Source organism: Crinia signifera, chromosome 2, assembly GCF_055691185.1.
Source record: "Crinia signifera chromosome 2, ASM5569118v1, whole genome shotgun sequence".
NCBI classification, from domain to species: domain Eukaryota; kingdom Metazoa; phylum Chordata; class Amphibia; order Anura; family Myobatrachidae; genus Crinia; species Crinia signifera.
Window position 1 is genome coordinate 67703174 of NC_139218.1, and position 23971 is coordinate 67727144.

The 23971-nt window shown below is 44.0% G+C and overlaps 1 protein-coding gene across 1 annotated transcript in view; it reads left to right on the forward strand.

Annotated features, from left to right (window-relative positions):
* Nucleotides 1-20014: 20014 nt before the first annotated feature.
* TRARG1 (trafficking regulator of GLUT4 (SLC2A4) 1) overlaps nt 20015-23971 on the forward strand; it is a 49054-nt gene continuing 45097 nt past the window's right edge. The window contains exon 1 of the mRNA XM_083172291.1: nt 20015-20765. Within this exon, the coding sequence (XP_083028417.1) occupies nt 20364-20765 (402 nt within the window). The 5' untranslated portion in view covers nt 20015-20363. The remainder of the gene's footprint in view (nt 20766-23971) is intronic.

Below are 23971 nucleotides of genomic sequence, written 5' to 3' on the forward strand. Positions count from 1 at the left end.
CCTGCAATGCGCAGGGGCGGCCGTACCCACACGCTTACTGCGCATGCGCGTAACCCCTGGTCATTGTTCCCTTCTGCGCTCTGAGGCTGCCACCTGCCTGCCCTTCCTCCTCGCTGCAGCAGCCAACAGAACAGTCAGAAAACAGAAATGAAGTCCCCGACTGAAAGCAGGGCCCTGGAGCCATTGAAAGTGTAGGTGAGGACAGGTCAAGGAGCTCATCTCTGCAGTGAGAGCCAGTGTTATTGTCATATACATTTATTGGTATATGCAGAAGAGAGTTGTGTGGCTTTGGGATTACGTGAGGGGCCGGGGGGGCCCAGAAATATCAGTGTACAGGACCCCAAGATTTATATTGCTGGCCCTGTGTGCATGTACACACAGTGGAACAGCTGCCTTTGAGATGCATTGTATCAGAAATGTACTGGAAATGTGCTTGGTGTTCATGGATGGTGGCTGTTCAGATACATGAAAATTGCCCATATTATGACCATGTTATGGGAGTGTCACTGATGTATACATGCGCTTAACTGCTTGCATTGGGGACCGGACCACAGATGAAAAATCCGCACCTACCATAAGGTTGGTGCAAGTTTTGTTGGTGTAGCTGATGGTTGCTCACTGAGTGGTAGATTTATTATTTATTATTTATAGATTTATTAAGTGTCTGGTTTTTATCACCGGCCAATCAGCTCCTACCTGTCATTTTTCAAACCAAGCCTGTAACTTCACAGGTAGGAGCTGATTGGCCGGTGATAAAAACCAGACACTTTATCACTTCACCGAGCTTAATAAATCTGCCCCTGAGGGCCAGATGTATCAAACTTCAAAAAGTGATAAAGTGGAAAGTGATAAACAGTCAGCCACTTGGCTCCGAACGGTCATGATGAAATCTAGCATGTAGCATGGCAGTTAGAAGCTGATTGGCAGGTTATTAATCAATCTCCATTTTTGGAACCTTAATACATCTGACCCTAAGCGGTATTACAGCTTCTTAAGGTAAGAGGCTTCTTAAGGTAAGAGGGTGTCTCAGTGGAATATGAGTGGAGAAGAGAGCCAGTGCAAAAGTTACCCATGGCAACCAACCAGCTTCTATGTGTCATTTTATAGAATACACTTGATAAAAGCTACTTAAAAGCTAATTGATTTCACCACTGGCACATCTCCACTCTTCATACATTTCCCCTCAGTTTTACCCTAATAAATGATGGGAGATATCTGCTGTGATCCACCATTTCCGACAGCAGCTAAAGCTTCCATAGTTTGATCCATGCAGCTAGCATCAACTGGAGATGGTGTTGTGCTGCTGCAGCAGAGTTATCCGCCAGTGGACCGCACAAGCACGGGAGTCCAATTAGTCACTGAGGGCACATCACAGTGACAGGTTCCTTTCAGAGCCATGTCCATACCAGTGCTCTGATACATGCTGCCAGTATAATCCTATACTGCATGGTATACGGATGATAGGTCCCCTCTAATTAGACCTACAGTCAATAGGTCAACCCCATATGGTTTTACATGTTGACCTATTGACATTGTCAATAAATCATAATGAGTTGTGTAAGGGCACCCAGGCAGCAGCTCTCCGGGCCTTCGCTTGATTTGGAAGGCGAGTTTTGGTTTTTCTGTGATGTCAGTATACAATGGAAAAAAGATATCATAAAAATGATTTTTGTACGTAGAAATTCTCTCTCAGACCAGAGAACTTCATGTCAGGATCCTCGTGATGAAGAACAGTGATGGAAGGAACGGATTTTGCCTTCTGAATTATGGCCTGGGACATGGTAAAGCATTCTGAGATTTGCAGACAATGGTCCTGGAACAGAACTAGTCACCATGCCGGGGGGACGCGGTGCACTTTTTAGTGTCCACTGTGTCGACATTCGGGACAAAAACAAAAGTGAAAAACTTGTGTTGACATTTTTGGCCTAAAGCTTGTATCAACCTGTAGACCCTGTCAACTATGAGTATGTTGACCATTCGTAGGTGATGACCTACTCACTGTCGACCATAGGGTGTCGACCTAATGAATGTCGATATAGACATGGTCGACCCATGTAGATTGCCCTAATACATTGTGCAGTGCATGGCGGAGCTCTGACTGTTGAGCAGTCTCTCCCAACCTTCATGTCCGCTGGTCAGCTGCAGTATTCTGCAATTTGTGGTCAGTTTCCATGTACTAGTTATTTACCATGTAACCTGGTATTTCCTTCTGATCCTCTTATCTGCTAAAATGGGCAGAGACCTTTTGGCAGAGGGCCCGATTCACACCAATTTGAAGGGCTGCAATCACATTAGTAGCATGCATAGGGGTGGGTTTAGATTAGCAGCTCACTCTGAATTCAGGACTGAATCAGGCCCAATGTTCTGGCAGTTAAAAGGTAAAATAGTAAAATTGACACCTATAAAAGGTCGACATGGACTATAGGTCGAAAGGATTTTTTTTGTGTCTATATCGAATTGTGCTGACATGGACACCCTATAACTGTACGGTGTCCCCTCACATGGCTCACTTCGCGCACCATGCTTCGGGCACAGCTTAATAGATTATAGGGTATGAAAACCCGACCTATGGCGTGTCTACCCAATGTATATCAACCGGATATAATTTAAACCAACACCTGTATCCTGTTGAATGAGCAGCCAAGATAGCTGAATGTTCAAATGAATAGGCTGCCGGTAATTGGCTGAGAGAGAGCTCTTCTTAGTCAATCAGCAGCCGCCCATTGATTGGGATTATTGGTAGTGGCAGGCGGGCAAGAGATTTCAAATCTCCCATTGAAATGAGTAGGTGGCCACTGATTGGCTGAGAGAGCTGCCCGCTGGCTGCTTCCACAGCCTTTTCCCCGGAGGATACAGAGCGGGGAGATGGCCTCTCCTGCCTGGCGCTTTCCTGCTCTGCAGACTATAGGTGGCACCGCTGGCACACACCCTAATCGGATGTGATACATCAAGGGTGCTAAAAAGCACTTGCTATATACTGCTGATGGGTCCGATTCTGATGAAAAGAGGCCAAATCGCACAGGTGTATGGGGGCCTTAAGACTTCATAGGAGGATATGGTACTGCACAATCATTGCTGACAGCAGAGCCCTACCTTCTAGTTTCCTATCTACCATATACAGGTATGCGTTTCTCTGTATACGTATTACCTAACCACAGTGAGCTGGTTATGTGACAAGTTGCAGACACAAATATAAACCTCTGCTCTCTGCTAGGGAGTGTTGGCAATGTGCTGCCGGAAACAGACTTTGTGAACATTCAGATTTTTCTACTTTGTATTAATCATTTGCATCTCGGCCTTATGCAAATCTGTATTTTCATGTACATTTCAATATGTGTATCTAGAATATTAACAGACTAATGATTTACATAAAATGTACAGCAACACATACATTATGTGCTGAAAATATTAATAAATAGGTTCATATGAAGGAAAAAGTGCAATATAAAATGCTAGGGGCAGGATGCACTAAAGGAAGAACACGGTAAAAACCTCGTTATCGGGGTTATCAGCATTTTGGGATGCAGGAAAACCCACACTCTGGGTTTTCACTGCTGGGGGAATCGCCAGCAAAAGCTAGCGATACCGCATAGAAGCCTATGGGCTTCTTACCGTGACCCACGCCGCCCCTCACGGACCCCCGCCTCCCTGCACGGAACCCTGCTGACCCCCCCTCACCTGTGTCCGGGCAGCACATTGCTCTGCTGCCCGGACCAGTGACCTCCTCCTCCCTAGCCCTGCACATCCCCTTCCGGTTGCAGCAGCCAGCAGCCGGTTAGGAGGAGCTGCCGGAAACCCGATCACCCTCCGTCGGCTGTTTCGCAGAGGGGAGCTCTTGCGATAAGTGCTGCCCTTTGCTATACTGATCGCATATGTTAGAGCATATGTGTTTAGTATCACTACAGTAGCCAGCGGAGGGGGGGGGGGTGGCGGGAACTGGCGGCGGAGGATAGTGCATCCCGCCCTAGGAATATTAACCTCATGATATACTACAGCAGTGTTTTCCAACAAAGACATACAAACAGTCCAGGTTTAGCGATATCCAAGCCTGAGTACATATGGTTACATTAAAATGGAGGTACTAATTAAGTCTCATGTTTTCCAGGTATGGCTAAAACCTGGACAGCTAGTGTACATTAACCCCTTCCCGACACAGCCTGTTTTTGCCTTCCTGACAGAGGCCTTTTTTTCAAATCTGACAGGTATCACTTAAGTGGGGATAACTTTTTTTTGCTTTTACTTATCCCAGTGATTTTGAGATTGTTTTCCAGTGACACATTGTACTTTAAATTAGTGGTAAATTTTGGTCGATACAATTTTTTTTTTTTTGTGAAAAATACCAAAATGTCGTAAAAAAATGGAACATTTTGCTATTTGCAAAATGTTACATTTTCTGCTTGTGAGACAAATAATCATACCACTCAAAATAGTTAATAACTAACAAAGACCATATCTATACTTTATTAAAAAATCATTATTTTAACCTCCTTTATTTTTTTGGGACACTAGGGGGCAGCAGAGTCTAAATTTTACACTATACGCAGTTTAACGCTAGTTTTGGCTGTTCACTTTTGAACAGCCAATAGCAGCGATCGCCCAAGACGGGGGGTATCGCTACCCCCCCTGGGCAATGAGGGAGGATGTCTGCTGTCAGGGACAGCAGACATCATCCCTCTGTCACCGCGTCTCTGGACGCGGTGACCGTTTAAAGCCATGACGTATATATACGTCATGTGTCGGGAAGTACATCCCGGCCATGACGTATATATACGTCAAATGTCGGGAAGGGGTTAAGAAAACCTGTACTACAGGAATTGTAAAGAAAAATAGAAAAACAGAGCTTTAGGAATGGGTCATTTAATATTATACATCACACTGGGCGGGATTCACCAATAATCCCCGGTGCACATCGCCGGCATTCGCATAGTTAATAATCGCATATGCAGTAACATATGCGATTATTATCGCAAAAGCGATGCCCGGCAATGTGCACCGGGTCCCCCCCTCCCTGCCGGAACCCTTACACAGCTGTAAGAGCTCCGGTTCCTCCTCCCTGCACTCAGAAGTGGTGCAGGCAGGAGGAAATCACTGGTCCGGGCAGCACAGCAGGAGGCTGCCCGGACACAGGTGAGGGGGGTGCGGCGCAGATTGGCGCGGGGCGCGCGGGGCGGCGGGGGACGCAAAGGGTAGCCCATAGGCTTCCATGGGGTTACGCCAAATAGGAACTGGCGTAACCCCCCGCAGCGAAGCCCCAGCAATGGGGCTTTGCTGCATATGAAAATGCGGTAACAAACCCCGAAAACTGGGTTTTTACGGCATTTTTAGCTTGCTGAATCTCGCCCACAATCACAATACATGTAAGACATATACAATGGACGGTATTCTCTATACACATAATTTTTCAGTGCAGCCAAGTAAGGTGTTAATAGTAATTTCACCCATTAAAGCACAACAATACAAAACTGCAAAGACAGCCAGTTCCTTTATATTGGCCAATTGCTCTTTCATTTATCAATTATTTTGAAACTCGTGTTGCAAACAGGCACAGTAGGCGGGATTCTCTCATCTAAATATGCGGTAAAACCCACAATATGATATGCAGCAAAACCCGCATGGCGGGTTTTCAGTGCGGGGGGTATCGCCAGCAAAAAACGATGCGCTTCTTAACGCATCCAGGCCACCCCGAACGGACCCCCGCCACCTTTTCCGGGTGCAGGGAGGAAGAGGAGAGCCCGCCCACCCACAGAAGCAGCAAAATAGCTGGGTAAGGGAGGGAGGGGGAGCCGCCGGGACCCGCTGCGCATAGCTGGATCACCGCAAAGGACAGCTCTTAACGCAAGAGCTGTCCTTTGCCATAATTATAGAATATGTTAGAGCATATGCGATAATTATGTCAGCGGTAGCCGGCGATGTGCGGTGGACGCAGGGCGCGGATTTTAGAGCATCCCGCCCCATGTTTTATTTGAATCTAAATAGAGACACAGGGGTTGATTGCTGTTGTACGAATTCACAGGCCTAGTGATTATGAAATGACTGGCAAACAGTGACAAAAATAAGCATCTAATTGTAATCCCCTTGCAATTTGACTGACAGGAAGGCAGTATTTATTAATTTACTCCATTTTGAAATAGTTTACATTGATGGAAGATATATTTTTTGTTTATATGGTTATTACAATCTCACTTTCCCATAAGCAGCCACTTTGTTCATATCCTTATTTGATTGCTTATGGGAAAGTGAGATTGTAATAACCATATAAACAAAAAATATATCTTCCCTCAATGTAGTAAACTATTTCAAAATGGAGTAAATTAATAAACACCGCCTTCCTGTCAGTCGAATTGATAATGCAACCATTATATATATATTATATTATATAACCATTATATATATACATATATATATATATAACCAGGCAATGAACGGGCACTCAGGGACTCCAGTATGCAGGTGAAAAAAGACCAAATTTATTCCATGAGTGGTCTCACAAGCATCATCGTTTCGGGGGCCGGACCCCCGTCGTCAGGACAAGTGTCCTGACGACGGGGGTCCGGCGCCCCACGAAACGTTAACGCTTGTGAGACCACTCATGGAATAAATTTGGTCTTTTTTCACCTGCATACTGGAGTCCCTGAGTGCCCGTTCATTGCCTGGTTATACACTGTGGGCAGAACCACTGCTGCCTTCTGTTAGTTGGCACCGGGGCAAGATATTCATCCCAGCAGCTCACATCAGTCCTGAGTGACGGCCCTCTCACTCTGCTATATATATATATATATATATATATATATATATATATATATGCTGCTCAAAAAAACTAACTAATTTAGCGCCCCCCCCCCCCCGCCGCACGTTTATTCGGCGCCCCCCCCCCACACACCTAACCTGCCCCCCCTTCTTACCCGCGGTCTGCGTCTCTCCCGCCTCTCTGTCGGGACCTGCCTGACCGTCACGGCATTTTCTAATTGTCAGTTTTCATTGCAGCAGGAGCCGGTCGGGACCGTGACGGTCAGGCAGGTCCCGGCAGATAGCCGGGCGAGACGCAGACCGCGGGTAACTATAGCCCCGCAGCCCCCCCGGCGGCGCCCCCAATTTCTCTGCGCCCCCCGCCACCGCGGGGGCTGCGGAGCTATAGTTACGCCACTGCCTAGATCTGAATGAAATATTCGTATACCCCTTTCACGCGCACTTGTTAAATGGTATATTGCCATTTTTTTCCCATTTCCAAATGTTTAAGGCTGCAGTGGGAAAGTGCCAGAGTTGATTTACCGGTTAAAGATAACCGGTATTTCCAAACGTTTAAAAAGCAGAGTCCTACACGTTTCAGAGCAGTTTTTTATGCAGTGAGAATGGCTCTGAAACGGTGTTTAGTAAAAACAACCAATTACAGACCTGTGATAGGCTGTCCCCTGCATTCTGCCTTGAAACGTGTTCAGGGGATTAAACGGGTTAACTGATGTGAATGGTACTTAAATGGTATTTAAAACGGTAATCTACTGCAATGTGTTTTCTGCTAAATAATAGAGGGAGCAAATTATAGAGAGCTCAATCAGTGGGACTCAGAACCTATTCTATAAGCAAATCGGGGTGTATCAGAATAGAACACAATTATAGTAAAGTGTTCCAAGAAATACGATCATTAATGCCCTTGATTGACAGTGTCCAATTTCTGGATCCCCATGGCTTTCAGTCTCAAAAGTGCTACTGCGCGGTCACCTCCTCTTCTTTTTTCAGGCACTTGGTCTATTATGATGTATCAGAGAGAGGACATAGGATGTTGGAGTTCTTTAAAATGCACCGCTACTGGTCGCTGGATTTACCCTGGAGTGCACCTTTAATTGAGGAGCGGTGCATGGCCATACGCTCCTTAAACTGCCAGGTGGTCTTTCCAATGTCGTATAAGCCACAAGGGCAGATGATAGTATACACTACATAAAGCTACAGGTCACCACGTATTTAATCTTGTACGTCTTCTCAGAGCGGGGATGTTGAAAAGTAGTACTCTTGATCAAGTATTGACAGGTTGTACAGTTGGGGCATCGATAACAACCAGGGGCCTTTTTATGTGCCAAATAAATATGTACAAATATAAGATTATAAACTGTATGTGCTATGTGATGGATTATGTGTAGTTTCTCCCTTTCATAATAATAAATTCATTGTTATAAACAAAACAGTTTAATATATACTGTATGACAACGAGGACATACACATTTTTTATTTTGATTTATATACAGTATGTATAGAATTTATTGAGGCGGTGCCAAAATACCGACCGAGTAATTGCAGATAAAGGGCCTGAATTAGACCTGACCGCTGCTGTGCGAATTCACCAGTGGCGCAAGTAGGAATTATTTCTTCGTGGTACTATAAGGCCCTTATTAAGATCTGATCGCAGTACAAAATTGTTATCAAAATGGGAAAAAACATGTGCACTACAGGTGGGGCAGATGTAACGTGCAGAGAGAGTTACATTTGGGTGGGGTGTGTTGAAACTGAAATCTAATGTGTAAATCTAAAGTGTAAATATAATGCAGCCAGTATTTACCCTGCACAGAAACAAAATAACCCACACAAATCTAACTTTGCACATGTTACATCTGCCTCCCTGCAGTGCACATGGCTTTGCCCATTTTGAGAACAAATTTGTACTGCGAACAGATCTGAATAAGGGCCTAAGGGCACGCGCCAAAAGTGGGCATGGCCATGTGTCATGAGGGGGAGTGGTCATATTACACATATACACACCGTATTGAATCTTACAAATTATACCACACACTGTAATGCCCATTACACATTATATCCCACACCGTAATGCATATTACATATTGTCACACACCGTAATTCAGATTACATATTATGTCACACACCGTAATGCATATTACATATCATGTCACACACCGTAAATGCATATTACATATTATGTCACATAAGTGCTGCTTACCCACATGCTAGTTGCCAGGAGCTGTGTGCTCGATGCCAGGAGTTTTGTGCTTGTTGGCAAAGGGGATTTCATGCTTGTTGCCATGGGGGGTTCCATGCTTGTTGCTATGGGGTGATTACATGCTCATTACCCAGGGGATGGGAATGGTTTACATGCTTATTGCCCAAAGGGGTATTACATGCTTGTTGCCCAGGGGGCTCCCTCCAACCATGCCGGCTCATGCCCCTCTCCCCACACAGCAGCACTGTCATGTGCAGGTCCCACTGGCAGTGACTCCCGGGATCCGACCCCAGAATGCAGCTCACCCCTCCGGCGGCTCTCGACAGTTTGTGGTCCGGAAGCCAATCACGTGGCTGCTTGTACGCGAGCTCTGATTGGCTCAGGAGCATTTTACAGGAGGGTTTGTGATATCAGCTCCAGTCCCGATAAGGCTGATTACATTGCAGCTGCCGAAAAAGTCCAGGGCTACTCTGAGCCTGCAATGAGTGGTGACCAGTGGAAAAATAATTTGATGGTGAGTTTCTTACGAATGGATTTTGACATATTCTCTCGGCTGCGAAGCCATACACATTTATTCACACCGCAAGCACATTAATTCGCAGGGATTTCACTATAATGGGGTGGCCTCTACCTGATTGCTGGTTGCTGCTAATTCGCTCAGCAGCAATCAGGTTGGAATCAGGCCCAAAGTGTCACATTCAAAAGTGAGCCTTGCAACGCTGTGAAACATATAGGACCCTGAATGCGCATACATTCCATTGACAGGAATCTCCATGAGGTCACACCTTTATATTAAGTTCCACACCCTTTTCGGTTGGCCATGTCTGCAGAAGGCGTGGAAGTACAGTATGTTAAGGGCCACCAGGTGTCACCAGATCTCTGTGTCCGTATAAGAATTTAAAACTAAAGAATGTAATTTAACATCTTTTCCATGGTGAATATGTCCCTTAAAGATAGTAGTTTCAGGATATTATTATTTTTTAGACAAACCAGCACCAAAGTGTTTTTTTTTAATTCTCTGCCAACAGTTAACATATATAACAGCTCCTCAATATATAAATGAAAAGGCAGATGCTGTTAATCTGCTCTAACCAGCTCCGGAGTGGTACCACTTCATGCAGAAAAATTATATTCTAGTGAAAACTAGATTGGAAAGGAAGTCTCACAATTGTGAAAAAAAATTTTTTGGGGTGGATTAAATCAGGTTGTAAAAAATAGTGATGATCATATGGGCAGTTCTTAGGACCATAATCCTTTGGACAAAATTTCAGAAACAGCCAATCAGGCGGTGGATAAGCCTGCTTAGTTATATTCGGTGAATGACCTTTAAAAGCACAAAACCGGCAATACCTCAGTTCGAATATGTCCGTATTTTAACCGCAGCCACACGATAATGTAATGGATGCGGCTCCAGCTACACCCGCTCAGCGGTCTGCAAAATGCCGGCAGGCCGCTGTAGATGATTTAGCAGGGAGCGAGCCACAAACGCTTGTGCAGGCGTGTAAACTTGCAAGCTCCAGACGGTAGCAGGTGGATGATGAGTGTTGGCAATACGGGGTTGATGGCGGGAGGTGCCGGGTAGTGATGAGATGGTGGTAAGAAGTCCGGGCAGGTAATATTGGGAGGTTAGTTATCTCCAATCTTATCCTTACGTACGTACACACGCATGTACAGCATGTACAGGTGTGCTGACAGCAGGCTCATCATGAGCGTCTCACTGACAGTGTGAGAGCTCATGCTGAAGGGGAGGGAATATAATAACACTCCCCCCTCAACTTTAGAGGGTTTTTTCACTGTCACCGCAATAATTTTTTGGCGAGTGGCCATGTCTCCCGCAATTAGGCCACACCCACAATTTTACCAGGGCGCGGCATTCCTCACACTGCCCTGCTCAACACACTGTGATTTTGGACTGAAAGCAGCTCACTTTTACCGTTCCCGCATCATCGCCGCCCGCTGCCGCTCACCTGCTGGTATTATTCCGCCCCCAAGAAAATCAATTGGATGGGCAAATATCGCTCAATGTGTATGCACTGAGCAATTTTCAGCACAGCAATTTTCATCACTCTGCATACACGCTGGGCAAAAATGCCCTATGCGTAATTATGCACCTTTAGATACTTTGGGGGAAATGTAATAGGATGAGAGATTTAGAAAGTGAGAGATTTGGTAAGAAATCTCCAGGTTTTTTTAAAGGGGCAATCATTTACACTGCTAAACCAGTTTGATTTTGAAGTGTAATTGATACTGCTTCGAAAATACTGGAGACTTCTTACCAAATCTCTCACTTTCTGAATCTTTCATCCTATTACATTTCACCCTTTCAGGCCTGGCCAACCTGTGGCTCTCCAGATGTTGTCAAACTACATATCCCATCATGCCTTGCCACAGTTTTGCTATAAGGGAGTGTTAAATCTGTGGCAAGGACTAGAGGACAACCAATATCCAGTTCCATATTACTTGCCACTACTCCATTGACTTGGGTCCGGACCAGTCTCCATATTCAGAGTTTTCTGATCAGCAGTCAATTTCTGGCTTCATCTATTCGGGGCCCATTTAAGCCCTAACCCAGACGGAGGTGACACACAAAACGGGAGAGTGTTACAAGAAGTACCTACCGCAGACCTTTTGGACATTTGGGATACAAATGACACCTATGCTATGCCTATTGCCAGCTGACAACAAGGAGATACCATAGGAACGGATCCATATAATTAGTGGACACTTAAAATACGGTACCATATGAACTGGACCATACTCATTATTTCCTCTACCTCACTGCCTAATACTTTTTTAATATGGTATGTCATGTTATATGTTTTTAATAAATAATCATTTAATTTTACCTCCAATTGGCACTTTTATAATTGTTCAATAATTTCATTGCATAGCGCAGTGTACCCCTCTTTTTTTTTCATGCAGATTCCTTGCTGCTGCAATCAAATTTCTGATGAGAGGTCACAAGTCCCACAAGTTATGTCCATGGGCGCTGCCATTTTTCTTCTGGTCATCTTATGCCACCTGAACCAATCGTATGATACAGCAGGTTAGTTGCACTACCAATCGCAATAAAGCACCTGAATGTCCTTCCAATATTGTCCTAAGCTCCAGTATTGCTCTCAGTGCAGTCCTGTCAGACTGTGTGTTCAGATACTGCCTTCTTCTCCAGTCCTTCTGTACAGTTACTGGACTGGTCCATTCCTTCACCATTGTCAGGCATTCCAGGTGTATCCTACTGTATTTGCTGAGTATAGCTCTGTGCACCAAGCACTCCTAGTGTATTCTGCTTGCTCGGTTTAGCTCGGAAGTGCGGCTTCGGGTAGCGCTGGCGTGCTGTTTAAAAGGATGTGGGACGGATATTAGACAGCACTTACATAGACAGCCATTACATCGACACCATTAGTTCGACAGCTCAATAGGTCGACATGGTTTTAGGTCGACATACCATTAGGTCGACATCTCATTAGGTCGACAGCTCATTAGGTCGACATGTTTTCAGGTCGACACTGCCATTAGGTCGACAGTGTCTATGTCGACAGTCAAAAGGTCGACATGGGTTTTTTCACTGTTTTTTGGCCAGAATGTCGACACAGTCGACATGGACACAGTCTGAAGTGAACCGCAGCCGCTCGCTATGCTTCGGGCACGGTGCCTCGCTGCGCTCGGCACACTATTTTATTCTCCCACCACGCCCTAGTGGATAGTAGGGCATGAAATACCGCCTGTCGGCACATGTCGGCTCAAAAAACAGTGAAAAAAACCATGTCGACCTTTTGACTGTCGACATAGACACTGTCGACCTAATGGCAGTGTCGACCTAAAAACATGTCGACCTAATGAGCTGTCGACCTAATGAGCTGTCGACCTAATGACATGTCGACCTAATGGTATGTCGACCTAAAACCATGTCGACCTATTGAGCTGTCGAACTAATGGTGTCGATGTAATGACTGTCTATGTAAGTGCTGTCTAACAATAGTCCGGCTACCGTTTAAAAGGAACCCCTAGGCAACGAGTATTTACCTAGGGTTGCCGAGAGGGGGGGGGGGGTTATAGTTTACCTGCGGAGGCCGCCGGCGGGAGCGTGGGTGGCCCTGCACCAGGCAGGTACAAGGAACTGTTCATGCTGCATGTAGTGAGGGGGCCCTGGAGGAGCTCATGGAGGTTGAGCTCAAGCTGACCCTGCTAGGAAAAACTGCCTGTACTGTAAGTACATTGTTCTGCCTAGACTTTTACATGGTGTGTATGTGTATATATGTATATATATATATATATATATATATATATATATATATATATATCTATTGGTAATGAACAAACAGTGCCACTCCATGGGTTAAAGCAGGCAAATATATGTTTATTGGGCATTACGGTGTGTGGCATTATGTGTGATGGGTATTACGGTGTGTGGCAATATGTGTAATGGGCATTGCGATGTTGGCATTATGTGTAATGGGCATTGATTAATTGGCATTATGCTTAATGGGCATTGCGTTGTTGGCTTTATGTGGAATGGGCATTACGGTGTGTGGCATTATGTGTAATGGGCATTGTTTAATTGGCATTACGGTGTGCAGCAATATGTGTAATGGGCATATCGGTGTTGGCATTATGTGTAATGGGCATTGTTTAATTGGCATTATGTTTAATGGGCATTGCGGTGTTGGCTTTATGTGGAATGGGCATTACGGTGTGTGGCATTATGTGTAATGGGCATTACAGTGTAAAATTTTGCGGCGCGCCTCCGGCGCACGTTGTCCCTATTTCGGGGGGGGGGGTGTGTAGGGGAATGATTGTTTAATAATTGCTGCATACTACATAGAGGAGAGAGGGTAGGGTGGTGAAAAGATGGTGATGGTGGTGGGCCACTTGCTTGTGTTGCCCCCCCCCCAGGCTGAAAGTTGCCAGCCAGCCCCTGGCTGTGTACACACAGACAGCATTTTAATCAAATTTGCCGATAATGACCATTAGTTACAACAAATTCTTAAAATCGTTCAGTATGTACGCATTAGGGGCCTGATTCAGATTCAGTTGTAGTTTAGCGCGGATTTGCTAAACCACAACTAGTCCATTCGGGTTAATGCTCTGGCTGGGGGAACTCATATAAAAAGTTCCCCCTGGCTGTGGCATTAGCCTGCTGACTGTTTGGCCTGGTGCTGGTTATCAAAATATAGAGGACCCCTACTCTGTCCGTATGTTGGGAAACAGGACTGGCCCATGAGCCTGGTGCTGGTTATAGAAATTTGGGGGGGGCGCCAACTTTATTTCCCCCAGTATTTCTACAACCAGGACCAGCTCAATGAGCCCAGGGCTGGTTATTGTAGGGCAGGGGGGACCCCACAACATTTATTTAGTTAATTTACACAAGGCAGCACTGCACAGATCTGACTGATCCGTGTGATACTGCCGCATCGTACTTATTTGGCGGCCATTAAATACGAACGGCTACGACATTGGAAACTACAAATCAGTTTAATACGACAAATTAGTAAATTTGCCCTATTTTTTTTTTAATATTAAATTTTTATTGATTTTACAAATTCAAATAAAGAGTACAAATCAAACAACAAAAACAAAGGAAAAAGAAAAGAAATAATTGCATAAAAAAAATAAAAAAAATAAAAAATAAAAATAAAAATAAAATAATATATAAATATATATATATACATATACATATGCACATAGGTGTTACGACATAACAGGTATCAACTGTAGACTAGGGCATGTCAGGTTGACTAGAGTATACTGAATAAAGGCGAAGAATAAGTAAAGGGACTCTATTATAGGACACAGGTTATGCAGAAAATAGGGAAAGGACCGGTTCGGGTTGCTCACAGCAATTAATGATCAGAACTGGGATTTTGCCCAGGCGAATCCAGTATAGATAGGTCTATAAGGGCATTACGGGTACATGGCTGGCCTGTTCTTTCCCTGTATTCCCTCCAACTGTAAATTTGCCCTATTGACGGGTCATATTTTCCCCAGAATACGATGCCAGTTGTATCCATTCGGAAAAGGGATCAGCCATATTCCAACATGTTAGTAAATTTCCCCCAGTATCTGATTGGTTGCCCATAGCATCTTCTCATGTGAAATAGACCTCCCATTTTAGTAATTTTCCCCTCCCCATTAGTGCATAATCCAAACCTTCCTACAATCACAACCTACCCCCCCCCCCCTTTTTAATGCATAACCCTACCTCCCTGCAGCTGAAGCCTAACTTTCTCCCCCTCTCCCGCACCCAGGGACGGGCTGGGCCGAGGGGCAGGGTACCACATGCCCCCCGGGCCAGTATCTACTGGCTCGAGCTGGGCCGTCTGTGTGCATCTTGCACACCCCTGCTGCCGCAACCGCCGCCACCTCCGGGTCCAGCCGGCCTGCAGACAGCCTTCTGTAAGATAACGGCCCCTCCAAAAATGGCCACCGCCTTGGAGGAGACAGACACTAGAGGTACTGCCATACCTCTTGTGTCTGTCAGTACAGCCAGCATCGGGTGTGAGCAGCAGGACGTGTCTCGCTTTAGCTGAGGTGAGGACTATCCCGGAGGAGCCCAATGAGTGGCAAACAGCCTGCAGCCTCCGACAGGTGAGTGCCAGCTCTGCCAGGGTGGTGGTTCCCTGCTGTAGTGTCCTCTCCCTGCAGTGAAATAATTTTTGTTTTGTTCTCTTGCAAATACCAATGGCTGCATTGTTTAATATTTGAATGTATGTATCACTTTTATTTGTCTTTGGTCTATTTAATGTAAAATATTTAATATGCTGCATTAGCTCTGCAGAAATAAATGTGGGTATTCTTATATCTGAGAGATATAACAATATTTTTGCATGCCAAAGCGAAACAATTATCTCAACCCCTGGCAATAAGCATGTAACCCCTGGCAATGAGCAATATACCTCTGACAGTGAGCATGTAGGTAAGCAGCAGTTATGTGGTATAATATGTAATAGGCATTATTATGTTATGGTGTGTGGCATTATGTTTATTGAGCATTACGTTGTTGGCGTTATGTGTAATGGGCATTAGGGTGTGTGGCATTATGTGTAATGGGCATTAGGGTGTGTGGCATTATGTGTAATGGGCATTACGGTGTGGCATTATGTTTATTGGGTATTGCGTTGTTGGGGTTATGTGTAATGGGCATTACGGTGTGTGGCATTATGTTTAATTGGCATTACGGTGTGTGGCATTATGTGTAATGGGCATTACAGTGTTGGCATTATGTTTATTGGGCATTACGTTGTTAGCGTTATGTTTATTGGGCATTACGTTGTTAGCGTTATGTGTAATGGGCATTATGGTGTTGGCGTTATGTGTAATGGGCATTACGGTGTGTAGCATTATGTTTAATGGGCATTACGGTGTTGGCTTTATGTGTAATGGGCATTATGGTGTGTGGCATTATGTGTAATGGGCATTATGGTGTTTGCATTATGTGTAATGGGCATTACGGTATGGCATGTGTAATGGGCATTATGGTGTGGCATTATGTTTGATGGGCATTACGGTGCGTGGCATTATGTTTAATGGGCATTACGGTGTGTTGCATTATGTTTGATGGGCATTATGGTGTTGGCTTTATGTGTAATGGGCATTACGGTGTCTGGCATAATGTAATGGGCATTACAGTGTAAATTTTTGCCGCGCACCTTCGGCACGCACTGTCCCCGTTTCTGGTGTATGTGTGTGTGAAGGAATGATTTTTTAATCCTTGCTGCATACTAGAGGGGAGAAGGGAGAGGGTAGGGTGCTGAAACGATGGCGATGGTGGTGGGCCACTTGCTTGTGTTGCCCCCCAGGCTGAAAGTTGCCAGCCAGCCCCTGCCCGCACCCTAACCCAGGCCTTGTGCCTAAACCTAACTCTCTCCATAACCTAAACATAATCCGCCCCAGGATACTTGTGATCGGGATTCAAGGGCCAGTCTTCTGTGAGTCGGTATTCCAGTATCCTTTGTTAAGTATTGCTAGTAAATAGAATTGATCTTCCTCCTATAAATCCAGTCCTGCTCTGCATCCCCATCTCCAAGAACAATACAAACGTAGAACCTGACAGCTGCATCATACTGCATTGGTGGGTGTGATTAAAATGGTATTTATACTTATTATATGGTGCTAATATTGTCTTGTTTAAATAGTTTTATTTATTACTGTAATCTATTGAGAATAACAGGGTTCTCACAAACCAGTGTTCTGCTGAATAGCCAGCGTGCCACTTAATATAAGGCTACGGTAAAGCATTCATTGCTGGGTACAGTGTATTTACTCTCTTGCTGAGAATCACAAACAGAAGGGGAGGAATTTAGCAGTTGTTTCATTAACTCAATTACTGCCACAGTTTTCAGTGTGCTGCTGCATTAACTCAATCAGTGCCTAAAACATAAGTGTAAAGCACCAGTAACTCAATTCAGAGCTGTTTTTAGGCTTTTGGGAACCAATCACTATGCAGGGGCATGATAGGAACTTAAATGGCTTTGAACAAAATTCTTAATTTTGATTTTTATAGGTGGGATTAAACCTACCCTACAACATGACCCATTCCATTAAGTACGCATTGATCTGCTCCTGGACTTCCCACTTACTGTAAGACTGTCATCACCTGTGTTGAAACACCCTTCTCATCAAATAACTAGTGCAACACAGGTGTGGGTAATCGTTCATTAAGAGTGAAGTCCAGAAGCAGAGCATTTTGTACCTAATGGAATGGGTCATGTTTGAAGGTATGGATTAAATCATTTGAATGTTGGTCCATGTTAGGAGAGCATCATACAGATGTCTGATTCTGCATTGCAAGTAGGGATGCCAATCACATGGTATTTTTGTCAATACAATTATGAACTTTACTCCCCCCCCCCCCCCCCCCCCCCCCTCAAAGCTGGGTGCCATGCAGAGTCTGGGCGATGGTGTAGCCAAGCAGTGGTGCGGAGATTGGAAGCCGGGTGGTGGTGTAGCGGTTGGGAGCTGGCGGTCAAGAGCCAGTCGGTGGTGCGGCGATGACAAGCCGGTGGTGGGGTGGCTAGGGTTAGCTTGGCATTATTGCAGTTTGCAGGAGCCGGTCGATGGTGCAGAAGTAACCGTGCGGTGGGTTGGTGGGAATGGAACAGCGAGTTTGCTGCGCAGCATGACCTCCGACATAACGTCACACTGTGCACTGCCTCAGAGCTACACAGCCAGTGTCAGGAGCAGCCGGGCAGCATCTGAGCGGGTGCTCGGCACTGCAGGGCATAACATTTTGGGCATGCGCACTCCAATCCTGGAATACCTGGATATGTAGGGCCAAATCATGGGATCCTGTCTAATTGAAGGCACAGACTGCATCTAGCTTCACACAGTGGCTGATTTTACCTGGGGGGCTGCAGCCCATAGGTAAAAACTGCCACTGTATAAGAGCAACCTTAATGCAAGGACATCTAAGTGCTATTGAAGCTATGATTGGCAGCAGTAGAGAAATGATGGGCAAATTGATTAAGCCTGATGAAGTGATAAGTGGCCAGTGATAACACACCAGCCAGCTCCCAATTGTCATTTTTCAAACCCAGCATGTAACTTGACAGTTAGAAGCTGAATGGCTGGTGTGTCATCACCAGCCACTTTATCACATCCCCAGGCAAATAGGTGGGGGCCCATGTTGTATTTGGGTTGCATTGGAAGGGGTGTCTGCCACGACTAGAGTGCCGGATACAGACAGAGAAGGGGGCCCACCCCCTGCACTTGTGTATCATTGGGGCACTGGGGTTGAAATGGGGGTGTGGCCTCATTGAAAGTCCCACAATTACATCACTATAGCCTTGTGGAAAGACCCTGCTGAGTTTACATTATTCAAGGGAGACTGTCTCCCTTCTAGAGCTATTGCAAGGATTATTATTACTAGTGCAGAATCAGAGAAGTTTGGGTATCAGAGACAGGTGAGAGCAGCACCTGTTAAGGTTCATACACAATGTACAATTTTTTTGACCAATTTCATTGAAAGACATTTCCCTTGAACCCAGTGCCCTGAACGAAAGATGTTGATGAAAGATATTGACGACAGACGAAAGACGAAAGATCTAGCTACAGTTTATAGGCTATTTTTGAAAGATATCCAAATTGAGCTACATGCACAGTTGACGAACAACCTTGATGAACTGGCGGGTATGCGCATCATCATTTGTCTTTTGTCACAAACGCACTGAAAGATATTTTAACCAATTTCGTTCAGAATGGCCGAAATGAACGAAATTGGTCAAAAAATTTGGTCAAAAAAAATGTACAGTGTGTATGCACCTTTACCTTGGGACACACTATACACTCCCCAATCACCCCTCCATGTGCCCTACACCTGCAACATACTCTACTAGCAGGGTTGTTACATGCCATGTGTCATTCATGTATCTCCATTGCATGTCATGCATGTGTATGCCCTGGTACATATCATGCATGTGTCTGCATTACATATCACGCATACAGTATGTATGCCCTGGTACATGTAATGTGTGTGTCTCCATTTCACGTCATGCATTCTTCTCCCCGGGAGTTAGAGTCCCTTCTTATTTTTCCAGTCCAGGGCCCCACAATTTCTGATGACAGCCCTGATTACCACGCCTATAATCTGTATCTGTAACAGTAAATTGGCACAAAATGCGTGAGAATAGAAGTAACTGTATCGATGAGTTTGGGGTGAGTGTTAAACATTTCTAAAAATAGTGACAGTAAACCATGTTTTTCTTACTGACTGAAAATAGATTAAACTGCCTGAAAATATATAATCGCATCACATCAAACATATATATATATATATATATATATATATATATATATATATATATATATATATATAAAACAGACTATTTCAAATAGTAACCAAAGCAGATCTTATAATGAAAGTCTCTTCATGCAATTAGGAGCATTTAAGGAGAGAGAGCATCATAATGTCAGGAATAGGAGATTGTGATGAATATTTACATGAAGATACTGAAAGATTCAAAATAAAAGCCTGTGCAAATGCATGGCTGGAGGGGGAGATCTCAGGAATTCCGCTGCTAACACCCAGGAGAATCCTGTGATGCTGCTCAGTGTGAGAACTGCTAGAATCTGTGTGTTATCAGACCAGCATCTGAGTTGGTTCGTCCTGAGAGGACGATTCCACTTGAGAAGCCTTTAGCAGAGGCTGGGGCAGGGCAGCACCAGTCTGCAGCAAATATACCAAAGAGCTAGAGCTTGGAACAGAATCCTTACACCACCCAACTCTCCATTCAGCCCTTACCTGACACATAACAGCTCCCATTTTCCACAAGAAAGAAAAAAAGGTTGACTGCTTTGCAAGAGCTTGTGTTGTTATTGCCTCCATGGGATTTTAGCAGATCTGAAAGAGAAGTTTACTACTTATTTTTTTTTTCTTTTTTAAACACTGCATTAGGCAGTCTTTTGGAGAAGACTTATCACTGTCATGGCTATTAACACAGATGCCCAGTATGAGAAGGCACTGGGGGGGTCAGGTAACCCCTTACCTGCAGATGCTCATGAGACTGAGAAACTCCTGACTTCTGGCTCTGAGGCAAAGGAAGAGAATGGGATGAAGAAGTCTTTCTCGGTGACCATGTCCAGTGAGAAGTCTATAGGGGACTTGGACCAGAACGGCCACAGCTTGCCCTACAAGTCAGTGTCTGCCGGTCAGCTGGAGTCTGCTCCCCTCTCACCCTCCCGGGCCAGCCTTGCCAGGGCTTCGTCTACAGCCACTACCACCGCCCAGGAGCAGGGCAGGCCCACTGATTATCTGATCCTGGCCATCTTCTCCTGCTTCTGTCCAGTCTGGCCAGTCAACATAGTGGCATTGGTCTTCTCCATCATGGTGAGTAATGTCCCAGCTGGGAATTGCTGCTGTTCTCACATCTCACTCTGTAATAGAGTTATACTGATCTGTCAGGGAAATCTCAAAGTGATACTACTGTGTTTCCAATCCTAAAGAAAAGTAGCATCATAATGCAAACTAATGCCCCACCTAGCAGGGTTACATAATTGCATAGAACCAGAAACACATAGTGTAACACTAATATATATGTATTTATTATGTGTGTGTCGCTATGTTTATTTAATATGCACAGCACACATGTAGTATGTAATTTTAATATATGTTGTTAATCTGTTGACTTTCTCCTGCAATTACTACTGCTGTACTGGTAAAGGTTGGGTTTGGCAGTATGCCCCCTGTGCTTTGCTTGAGAGCATGTGCTGCTTGCTGGACCATATTACAAATGCTACCTCTTAATGGATATGGCAAGGTGCAGGCTCCTCCCTGCTGGCTTCCCGCATCCAATATCATTTTGACCATCTCAGCAGTTGAATATTGAACCTGTCCTATTAATCAGTGAATCACCCTGAGAAACAGGGAGGGAGAGCCCCTGACATGCATGGGGAGAGATTTATGTGCCATTGTTAGCAGGTTTTCATCATTTAACCCACACTCATGTCACATGTGCAAGAACTTCCCTATTGTTTAGGGAAATGTCAAAATTACACGGCCACAGATAATATGATATAGATATGGTCATTTCAGCTGCCCAGGATATGTGTGATGCCTGTGTCAGCTGCTTGGAATACACCTTAGGGAAAACAGGATACGGATCACACTAATGAAAATAATGCAGGAGAGCCTATAGAGATGGGAATAATGCTTGTGTGTGCAAGATACTCACTACTTTATACAGTCGCTCATGTTAATCTTTTGTTAATGAGAGTGTTAGGACCTTGTTTGTAATATTAGATACATTATTTATTGAGAAAAAATATTGACTTTTTTTCATGAATCATGTAAATGATATACTATATTTTCAAATAATGTTGAGATATGACATTATTACTTTGCATTGTCTAGAAATGTAAAGAGTCCCCCCTTTTGTGTAGATGACAATAACCCCACTTGTAAAGAAATTGCAATTCATGTAATCTAGGGTTTGTCACATACATTGAGAGGTCACATGAATTGGCTGTTTAACCAATATAGAGGTCTGGTCTAGAGCCTGCAGAAAAAAGCCCTTTAATGCCCTCATAAAACACTGCTATCGATTCTCAGATCGAGGTGGATCAATACACAGCTCTGGGATTTACATCAGCCCTGCAGCCTTGGTTGGGTTGCATTTTCACTTCCATTCATCTGTATTTCAGCGGTGTGAGAAATATATGTATATATAAAAGCACATCCTTAAACAGTAATGTCCCAGACCCAAATCTCAAGCAGTGAAAGCAATCTATCACTTATAGTGACAGCTGCTGCAGTATCTCCATTTCTTACCCTCTCTCTCCCTCTCTCTCTCTCTTTCTCTCACTCTCTCACACTATTATCTTTCACTCTCTCTCTCATCGTTTCTCTGTCATCATCCCTCCCTTCACTCCTAGGCTTGCTGGATAGATTACACCCCTACAGTAGCATACTGTAAATCAGGAGCTCTCCATGGTTTTACTTAATATAATTTGTTCTGTTATTGAATACTAGGGTAACCTTGGTAGAATTGATGAGTGGCTCCTGACTAGGCTGCTTGCAGTTCACTGCACATACTTCACACTTCAAATCATTTTGAATTCATCAAAATAAAAACAGAGCACAATTGAATGCGCCGTCACACTAGCCTGCACAGCCTGTGCTTCTGCACAAACTGGGGAAAACATTACAAGGAGCTGCAATTGTTTATGCTGCTGACTGGCATCCGCCCATGTTGCTGGCCAGCATAAAGGTGGCATACAGTAGGTGTCAGTAATTAGGAACAGAATTAATATCTTTACTACTGCACAGTATCCTGCATAGAAAATAGCTGACTGCATTTTTAAACAGCATATTCACAAAATCCCTCTTTAAGGATCTTATTACCTGATCATTCAGTTATGCTGTTTTTTTTTTTTTTTTAATTCGCATGCTTTTAGACTTTTATTTATGTCGCTACTAGTATATAACTAAGCATGTACTGTATATGACACTTGGGTTAGAAGAGAGAAGAATCCTGGAGAACTGAAAGGATAAAATGTTTAGACTCAGCTGTCAATACAGGATAGGAAATGATCCATCAAGTCGGGGTAGGGATTTGCAGCATACAGTATATTGAAGGTATTATATGAGTTCGCTTTCACCATAACCCCATTAAATAATGACTATCCCTAAATGCATTCTCTCTGTAGCATTTGCAGCTATCATTTACATTTATGCGTACAATACTTTTTTTTAAGAGCCTGTCAACGTTTAAGTTATTTGATTAAGGTTTTTAATCATAGGGCGGGCATTTTTCCTGTGGACTGGCATAGCAGCCAGCATACCTGAGCCTAAAATGAATGGTAGGACAGTAACTTGCTATAAGATAGCTAACAATATAAAAAATCATGTATAGGTAGAGATATTATGAATGTCACAAAAAAAAAAAAAACATTTACTTCTCCTTTTGTCATTGAATCCACTTCTATTTATACTATTACATCATAACCCTGTAGTCAGCTGCTGTGAACGTCTTGATTTGCTGAATTTGTAACTTGTTATTTTTTACATGAACGTTTCGGCTAGTCAATAGTACAATACAGAGATTTTAGGGACTGCCATCACATTCCTGCTATGCACTTGCTGCACTCATCATATAACCAGCATATCATAAATTATAACTTAATCCATAATCAGCATTATGCAGTACTTGTACGAGGGAGCACACACAGATAGTGTTGTTTCAATTCAAAGCGTCCATGAACTCTCTGAAATTCTTAGTCATTTTTGGATGTCAGTCTGTTTCCCCATTCTCCTAAGATTCTGCTCTTAGTAGCACAAAGTCATATATTTGATTATTATGATCATTTGAGCATTGATAGTGTAATTTTCCTACATCAGGATTGATAATGCTCCCCCCCCCTCACACACACACACATACACACACACACACACACCTTGACACAGATAGTGTCACAATGTTTTTTTTCTGCTGATATGTACTGTATGGTCTAGTGCTATTTTTAAAGATGCTATACTATTGAAATGAATGGGTTTTGCCTAGGGGGTGTCACATGAGCAGATATTTTACATTAACA